The sequence below is a fragment of the Staurois parvus genome, unplaced genomic scaffold (assembly GCF_062004578.1).
Source record: "Staurois parvus isolate SC_StPar_1 unplaced genomic scaffold, SC_StPar_1.0 ptg000956l, whole genome shotgun sequence".
Lineage (NCBI taxonomy): Eukaryota > Metazoa > Chordata > Amphibia > Anura > Ranidae > Staurois > Staurois parvus.
Window position 1 is genome coordinate 850001 of NW_028318752.1, and position 9423 is coordinate 859423.

Genomic DNA, 9423 nt, shown 5'->3' on the forward strand with positions numbered 1-9423 from the left:
AACAAAAAAAAAAAAAAACGCACCCCCCGTTGACTTCTATGCCAAGAAACGCACCCCCCGTCGAAGACTATGCCAAAAAAAAAAACAAAAAAAAAAAAAACCGCACCTCCCGTGGACTTCTTTGCCAAAAAAACCGCACCCCCCCCGTTGACTTCTGTGCCAAAAACACAACCCCCATTGATGACTATGCCACAAAAATGCACTCCCCCCATTGACTTCTATATCAACCCCCCCCCCCCGTTGACGACTATGCCCAAAAACGCACCCCCCGTCGACTTCTGAAAAAACGCACCCCTAGTTGATGACTATGCCAAAAACCGCACCCCCCGTCGACTTCTTTGCCAAAAACCGCACCCCCCGTTGATGACTATGCCAAAAACCGCACCCCCCGTTGATGACTATGCCAAAAACCGCACCCCCCGTTGATGACTATGCCAAAAACCGCACCCCCCGTCGACTTCTTTGCCAAAAACTGCACCCCCCGTTGATGACTATGCCAAAAACCGCACCCCCCATCGACTTCTTTGCCAAAAACCGCACCCCCCGTTGATGACTATGCCAAAAAAACGCACCCTCCGTCGACAACTATGCCAAAAAACACCCCCCCGTTGATGACCATGCCAAAACCGCACCCCCCCCCCCGTTGACTTCTATGCCAATAAACGCACCCCCCCCCCCCTCGTTGACGACAATGCCAAAAAATGCACCTCCCCGGTTTGTCACATATTAGCACAGAGGTCTATCAAGCACAAGATTTCAGTAAAAATCCACTAAAGTTAAAGGCCAACTCCATCTTTTGCGGATGGGCCAGAGGGACAGTCAGGCTGGGGCAGAAAGGGCTAGATGATGCCGAACGTCCTCCACACAGGAAATAAGGCGGGCTACAATTTGCTGCAACTTAATGCATTTTTTGTCTGCCGCTAGGTTTAATCCGCTCTGGTCAGGAAGGGGTTAATCCACTTCCTTTCCCTCTATGGATTGGAGACAATTAAAATGAGGGTACTTCCCCTTTAAGCCCCGGAGGAGAAGGAGGAGGGGGTCGGTCTCCTGCAGAGCCATGTGAAGGAAGGCTCCTCGTTCCAGTTATGTAACCGATTTACAATGCAAAGCACCCTACCGCCACCAGAAACAAGGATCTACCGGAACTCCACCACCACCCAATCCTGCCGCAGGGATGTGGAGGTAATTCCTGGTCAATGGAAGGAAATCTTCCGCCAATTTAAAAAGGATTCAAAAAAGGAGGAGAAGACAACTGCAACTGGCCAGGCTGGGCAAAGTAAATACCCTACAGCAGTGGCTGTCAACTAATAAAGAGCCTCAAATGTGGCCCCTGACATCACCCAAGAGCCACACAATGTTCAGGAAGTATAGCGCTCCAGAGGATTGTCAGAGACTGCACACCTGACAGAGGAAATGAGAGTCAGAGAGTGAGGACAGGATACATTTGCTGGCTGGGGATTGGCCACAGAAGACAACACAAGACTGGGAACAGGTGAAGCTGGTAGAGATCAACCACCACCAGGGCCCTACAGGCAACAGACACACCAATCAGCCAGTTGGCTAGGACTTACAAGAGCCTCTCTCAGCCTTCTTACTCCCAAGGAACCCTAGAACCAAGGCTGGGAGAACCCCTGCTAAAACAATTTATTGGGGGGCAATGAGAATGTCCCTTACATTGGTGGTCAGAATGTTCCTTAGGTTGGTGGTCAGTGATTACAATGATTGTATCCAATATGTATGTGGCCACCTTGAGTGTACCTGTTTTCAAAACTTTTTAACCCCAGAGGAACCCTTGAAATAGTTTTCAGGTTTTAGGGACCCCTAAAATGAGCTCGTTTGCCAACGGGAGGAAGGCTCCCCGCACGTTGGTGGCCAACGGGAGGAAGGCTCCCCGCACGTTGGTGGCCAACGGGAGGAAGGCTCCCCGCACGTTGGTGGCCAACGGGAGGAAGGCTCCCCGCACGTTGGTGGCCAACGGGAGGAAGGCTCCCCGCACGTTGGTGGCCAACGGGAGGAAGGCTCCCCGCACGTTGGTGGCCAACGGGAGGAAGGCTCCCCGCACGTTGGTGGCCAACGGGAGGAAGGCTCCCCGCACGTTGGTGGCCAACGGGAGGAAGGCTCCCCGCACGTTGGTGGCCAACGGGAGGAAGGCTCCCCGCACGTTGGTGGCCAACGGGAGGAAGGCTCCCCGCACGTTGGTGGCCAACGGGAGGAAGGCTCCCCGCACGTTGGTGGCCAACGGGAGGAAGGCTCCCCGCACGTTGGTGGCCAACGGGAGGAAGGCTCCCCGCACGTTGGTGGCCAACGGGAGGAAGGCTCCCCGCACGTTGGTGGCCAACGGGAGGAAGGCTCCCCGCACGTTGGTGGCCAACGGGAGGAAGGCTCCCCGCACGTTGGTGGCCAACGGGAGGAAGGCTCCCCGCACGTTGGTGGCCAACGGGAGGAAGGCTCCCCGCACGTTGGTGGCCAACGGGAGGAAGGCTCCCCGCACGTTGGTGGCCAACGGGAGGAAGGCTCCCCGCACGTTGGTGGCCAACGGGAGGAAGGCTCCCCGCACGTTGGTGGCCAACGGGAGGAAGGCTCCCCGCACGTTGGTGGCCAACGGGAGGAAGGCTCCCCGCACGTTGGTGGCCAACGGGAGGAATGTTTCGCACGTTGGTGGCCAACGGGAGGAATGGGACATTGGGGGTCAGTGGGAAGAATGCTTCTTAGACTGAAGGGGGTTGATTTTAAGGATAACTTTACGAAAACAGAAGCTGACCTTTGATGAAATGTCTGCTTTGAATTACGATTCTGTTACAAAGGATCAGTTCACCTTTTATAACATGTTACATTCGTAGCCAGGGAGTAACAAGTTACTGATGCAGCAGTCTGTAGGAGCCTGGCATTGCACCTGCGATCTACTGTTCACAGAGGCAACGCTCCTAATGGTGCTCTGGAATCCTTTTCCATGCAATAAATATGTACTTGTAAATAAAAAAAAAAAAAAATTGAAGCTAGAGTAATAGTCAGGTAACAAAACAAAATATTAAAAACAAGACTCCAAACCAGTACAGTTGCCCCTTATCGTATATTTACCTCGGTCATATCTGCCCCTTTTTAATCCATTTAGAAGTTCTGTCAGAGGTTGGATAAAGCCCTGGAGTTCCCGGCACTGAAAGGAAAAAAAGATACAGGTCAACATCAAACAGTCCATGCCAATTTTGTAGATTTTCATCAAATACACTACGATTATCTTCTTACAATTTTTTTTTATAAAGTATATATTAGTAGACACAGAATTTTACGTATGTATGCTCATCTCCCATTGCAAGAAAGCTAAACCCATACTGTCCAATTTCAAGAGTCAGGTCACCAAGCTGACAATTGTGGTAAAAAGTTTGTGGGTCCCCTCCAAATTTCATGTAGTTCCAGCAAAGGAGACAATTGTGCGCTTCCAACCTAGTGGTAACAATTGGGGAAGGCTCAATATGTTCATCACGACTGTGTACAACTCCAGCTCCATAGTTCGACCAGTTTGGTGAGGAGAAACTTGAGTGTCCTACACCGAGCCCTGACCTCAACCCTTCTGAACACCCTCAGTATGAACTGGAACACCGATGGTGAGCCAAATCATCTCATCCAACATTAGTACCAGACTCCATAATTGGTGGCCAGCTCCATAAACACATGGTTTGACCAGTTTGGTTAGGAGGAACCCAAGTGTTCTACATGGAGACCTGACCTCAACCCTACTGAACACCCTTTGGATGAATTGGAACAAGGATGGTCAGCCAGATCATCTCACCAAGCACTAGTCCCTTAGTCCATAATTGGTGGCCAGCTCCATAAAAGACATGGTTTGACCAGTTTGGTGAGGAGGAACCTGAGTGTCCAACATGGAAACCTGACCTCAATACTACTGAGCACCTTTAGGATTATTTGGAACACTGGATGGTGAGCCAGGTCTTCTCATCCAACATCCAGGTACCTAACCTCACAAATGTAGACACATTCCAAAATCATCTTACCAGAAGAGTGGAGGTGTTCTAGATGAAAAAGGAGGCCAACTCTATCTTGGCATCCATGGTTTTGCAATGGGATGGCCATCAGACACTTGGCCATGTAGTGTGACTTGAATGGATTCTTTAGGCAGATACTCTTACCGATAGACAAATTCTTTATCGAAAACCTGGGAAAGGGCTGAGCACAGGTTTAAATTAACCCATAAATGAACCTGTACTTTGCCCATTTGGTTCCACTGGACAAGCAGCGGTAGTGCAAAGGAGGATGGTGTGACCAACACGGGTTTAGGCCATCAAAGTAACAGGTCATACAGGAGTTCACTTTCAATTCAACTAAATCTGCTTATCTGAACCTCTGAAGAGACAAAAACATTTATATTCTGCTGGAAAAAAAGGAGACTTTGGTGTCCCCCATTGAGGTTAGAAAAAACCCCTAAAAAAAGGGCAAGAGATTGGCTTGGTGGAAACTAAACAAAAGCAACTCTTTGTAACCAAACTCCTTGCGTCTGTTCTGGGTGGCCTTGACAAAAGTTGTGACCCAGAAGGATTGTGAGATCTCCTGGAAGATCCATATCTTTGTATCAATACGTTGTTTCTTTCTTTGTCTCCGACACACCACACAATAGCTTTTAAATTGTCAATGTGAGAACGAACATCTGTAGCCAAAACCTTTTATTTTTAGTTCTTGATGGGGCACAGAAAGGTTAGAACCTCTGTCTCAGTCAGGGAGGGTCACCCTCTTCAGAAAGTGATGAGAAATCCAAACTTTTATGGATGTCACCAGAACAGAAGAGGAGGGGAAATCTTCCAATGGGCGCACCTGTTCCGGTGTCAGCTGTCAAAGCAGAAAGGTCCCCCTAACTCTGGAAATATTGTCATGTACTTCCTATTGTGCCTCTGGGACAGAAAGCAAAGGGAAGTCCCACCAGTGTGACACCCCATGAAAGATCTGGGAGAACGGAGAAGAAATGATAGAACCTGCAATGGTCCTACCAGTGTTCCTACCCAGTAGTATTGCAATGGTGTTTATACAGTGTCTGGATTCAGTGCTGGTGGCTTCTACACACCAAACCTTGGCTTGTGAGGCAAATAAATGGATCTGAAATAAAAAGTCACGCTATGAGGTGATAGTCCAGATACAAAATGTATTCCATGTGGAAGGCTACACAAGAAAACCAATCCATTTTAGAGACCAAAACTCAACCCATGCTTCAAAATCGGAAGCAATGTCTATTGGAAGGGATTGAAAATACAACTCATATGTACGGGTCTCAACCGAGGATCCGCTATAAAAAGGGGCCGGGCCTCAACCGAGGATCCGCTATAAAATAAAAGGGCCGGGCCTCAACCGAGGATCCGCTATAAAATAAAAGGGCCGGGCCTCAACCGAGGATCCGCTATAAAATAAAAGGGCCGGGCCTCAACTGAGGATCCAATGTATAAGGACTGGATTAAAGCTCTAGGGCCGCCACTGAAGGCGCAACGCTCTAGGGCCGCCACTGAAGGCGCAACGCTCTAGGGCCGCCACTGAAGGCGCAACGCTCTAGGGCCGCCACTGAAGGCGCAACGCTCTAGGGCCGCCACTGAAGGCGCAACGCTCTAGGGCCGCCACTGAAGGCGCAACGCTCTAGGGCCGCCACTGAAGGCGCAACGCTCTAGGGCCGCCACTGAAGGCGCAACGCTCTAGGGCCGCCACTGAAGGCGCAACGCTCAGGGACTAAAGCTATATGGACTGGATGGAGGATTCAATGTATAGGGTCCAGGTCAAAGCTATGTGGACTGGACAGAAGATTCAATGTATAGGGACTTGACTGAGATTATATGGACTGGATGGAGGAGTCAATGTTCAGGGTCTAGATTGAAAATTCAAAGTATAGGGACTGGATTGACGCTAGATGGACTGAAGGGAAGATACACTGTATAGGGACAGGACTGAATATACACTGTACATGGTATAGTGTCACCTCGTAAGTCATCCACAGTTTCTGCAGCAACGCCCAGAGCATGGATCGTGGTGTGGAACCATTATCAGCATAAAAAGCAGAGGTTCCAACTATTTCTTCAGCAATATAAAAAAAGTCGCTCAGTTTTGGTTGGAAATGCTAAAACAAAAAAAGGTTTCTGTACCGGGCCGCAGGTCTCCTTTTTCCAGGTAGGTGACCAGTCCTCTTTAAAGTATTAATATAACGACCTTTTAAAAAGTTGGCAGCTTGCTGTGCGCAATTCCTCTGCTGCATAAATGGAAAATTTCAGGAGGATCACGACGCAAGTCCTAACTCCCTTACCAGGCCAGGGCGGCTGTATCAGCCTGCAGGATTAATGTAATGCCGAGAGGATAGAGCACAATCCAGCTGTACATGACAGCTTCATACTCGTGTCGGATACACAGGTCTGAGGCCAAGGCGGCATCAGATCCTTGACTAATACTGCCCACAGTGTGAACCGCATTACCAGCGGAGACTCACTCCCACCACCGAGAGCCAATTATACATAAGCTGTTGTGATGGGACCCATGTCACAATTTCATTCTTCAAATAGAATTAGGCACGTTCCCCTTACAGAGCTTCACTGATGTTGCCCTAAGCTGACTTTCCAGCTCAGAGGCCCACCCCAAGATGTGTCAGCTGCTGACCTGTTTCCTAGATCCCAACTGAATGACGGTTTGTTAAAGCATTGTTCCTCGTACACAACTGCCATTTAAGAAGAATAAAAAAAAGAAATACTGTTACCCTTCGTTGCATCTTAGTGTTGCTGATCTCATTCAACCTCTTTGCAGGCACTTCTTGTTTACATGCACGTCAGAAAGAGCTGAATGACATTTCTCAAGGTTGCGATGGTGACAACAGTGGACCATGCCTGGGTAAAGCTCCTTTCATATGGGAACAGCTGCTGATTCACCATCCACAGTGGGATGTCCAGTGGCCAATGCTAGGTTTTGACAGGCAGCTGAGATATCTCAACCACCTGTGCCCATGTACGAGGGGACAAATAAGTTATGAAATGGCCACTTGTAGTCTCCGTTGGAAGCCCATGCGACAGCGCAGGCGCACAACTGGGAAACATTGGCCGAGTGTTGTCACACCATAACAGGAAGTTATTGACCAAGGACCTCCAGAGTAGGATCGCTAGGCCTCTCTCCATCAGAAGCCTTTGCTACTGCCCAGGGGCACAATTCAAAAAAGTGTCCAAGTGTTGTCACCCTGTAACTGGAAACACCTGAACAAGGATCTTCATGGCATGATAAGTAGGCCTTTGCAACTGCCCAGGAGCACAACTCTGAAACTAGGCAGAGGGTTGTCACCCTACAATAGACGTTTCTGACCAAGATCTCCATAGCAGGATCACTAGGCCACTCTCCATCAGAAGCCTTTGCTACTGCCCAGGGGCACAATTCAAAAAAAGTGTCCAAGTGTTGTCACCCTATAACTGGAAACACCTGAACAAGGATCTTCATGGCATGGTAACTAGGCCTTTGCAACTGTCCAGGAGCACAACTCAAACTGGGTAGAGGGTTGTCACCCTACAATAGAAGTTTCTGACCAAGGCCTCCATAGCAGGATCACTAGGCCACTCTCCATCAGAAGCCTTTGCAACTGCCCAGGGCCACAACTCAAAAAAAGTGTCCAAATGACATGATAACTAGGCCTTTGCCCAGTTTCAGAGTTGTGCTCCTGGACAGTTGCAAAGGCCTAGTTATCATGCCATGAAGATCCTTGTTCAGGTGTTTCCAGTTATAGGGTGACAACATTTGGACACTTTTTTTGAGTTGTGGCCCTGGACAGTTGCAAAGGCTTCTGATGGAGAGTGGCCTAGTGATCCTGCTATGGAGGTCTTGGTCAGAAACTTCTATTGTAGGGTGACAACCCTCTGCCCAGTTTCAGAGTTGTGCTCCTGGGCAGTTGCAGAGGGTTGTCATCCTACAATAGAAGTTTCTGACCAAGACCTCCATAGCAGGATCACTAGGCCACTCTCCATTAGGAGCCTTTGCAACTGCCCAGGAGCACAATTCAGAAACGGGGCAGAGGGTTGTCACCCCATAACAGGAAGCTCCTAAGACCTCTGTGGCAGGATCACTAGGCCACTCTACATTAGAAACTCGTGACTGCTCAACAGCACAACATGGAAATGGGGCTCAAGTGTTTTCACCCTATAAAATAAAGTTCCTGACCAAAGACCTTCATGGCAAGATCACTAGGCCACTCGCTCTAGGATGCCCAAGTGACTACCCAGGAAAACAACTCGGAAACGCGCGAGTGTTGTCACCCTATAGTTGGAAATGCCTGAACAAGGACCTTCATGGAAGGATCATCATTGATTATTTTAACGATCTTTGCAGATTAGAAATATTGGAAAGGACTAGAAACATTAAAATGGTAAAGCTTCCATGGAAGTCTAGTGATCGGGTTTACATCTACCCTCAATAGGGGGCAGAACAGGAAATGATGGTAAATCTCTCCCAAGAGGACTCGTATCTTCCTGTGCCAGAAACAACCTCACTCCCTATTTTTTGTATAAGTGCCACAGGGACAGGAAGTGGGAAAGAAATCTTCCAGATGGGATTGCGCACACACAAAAAAATTCTTAACTGGAATTTAACTATTTGCCACCACTTACCTTTTCAGCAAAGATGCGATCTCCATCAGATATTGGAAGGTTCTTCTCTTTTCTCTCCTTCCACCGGTTGGCAAGTGACTTGGCCTCCTGTATCCGCTGCCTTTTGAGTCCTTGATGGGCCTCATAATTTGACCCGTCTGGGAACACCAAGTCCTTCAGCTGCTTCTCTTGCTTTCTGTTCATCAGTGGCGATACTCGACTCCTAAGCTTACTCCTACTTGGATAGGATGTCCATCCTTCAACCTCTCCCGAATACCTGCAATTCTGTCCCGTATGTTGATGCCAAAAGGTCCTCCTAGCTTGGTATTCATTCTCTAGATGGATTAGGACTGGGTGGCTGGCACTGGTCAGCCGAGAGTTCGGGATCATTCTTACATCTTCAAAGTCTTTCTCACCTTTGGTGGGCTCAGCCAAACTTTCAGAGAGGAAGACGTCAAAACCAACATAGCTTGGATGCTCCTGGTTGGTTGAGGTTGTGGTGCTGGCTGAAGACAAGAGGGAGTCTGATGAGGACAGAAAATCCGAGGACTCCGTGTCTTCCATGGGTGAGTCAGTGGCCTGTAGACATAAAACAAAGACTTTTTCAGCTGAGTACAACAATTACTGCTTGGCTACACCTTGATCTTTTATCTTTGGTAGTCAACCTGTGCTAACATGCTTTTGAAGCCTTTTGAAAAGATTTCTTAGAAATGTGAGCGTTCTAAAAGCACGAACCAAAAACGGCAAACAGAACGCAAGGCTGCGGGGTTCGGACAAAGGGAATTCAGGTATAGAAAACGATTACGGCAATGAATGATTCATCTTC

The 9423-nt window shown here is 48.7% G+C and overlaps 1 protein-coding gene across 1 annotated transcript in view; it reads right to left on the minus strand.

Annotated features, from left to right (window-relative positions):
• The window catches only part of CIART (circadian associated repressor of transcription), a 22420-nt gene extending 13241 nt beyond the window's left edge, over positions 1–9179 (minus strand). The window contains exons 1-2 of the mRNA XM_089657021.1: positions 8619–9179; positions 3079–3154 (exon numbers count right to left, since the gene is read on the minus strand). Coding sequence (XP_089513147.1) covers positions 3079–3154; positions 8619–9161 — 619 coding nt within the window. The 5' untranslated portion in view covers positions 9162–9179. The remainder of the gene's footprint in view (positions 1–3078; positions 3155–8618) is intronic.
• Positions 9180–9423: the final 244 nt, after the last annotated feature.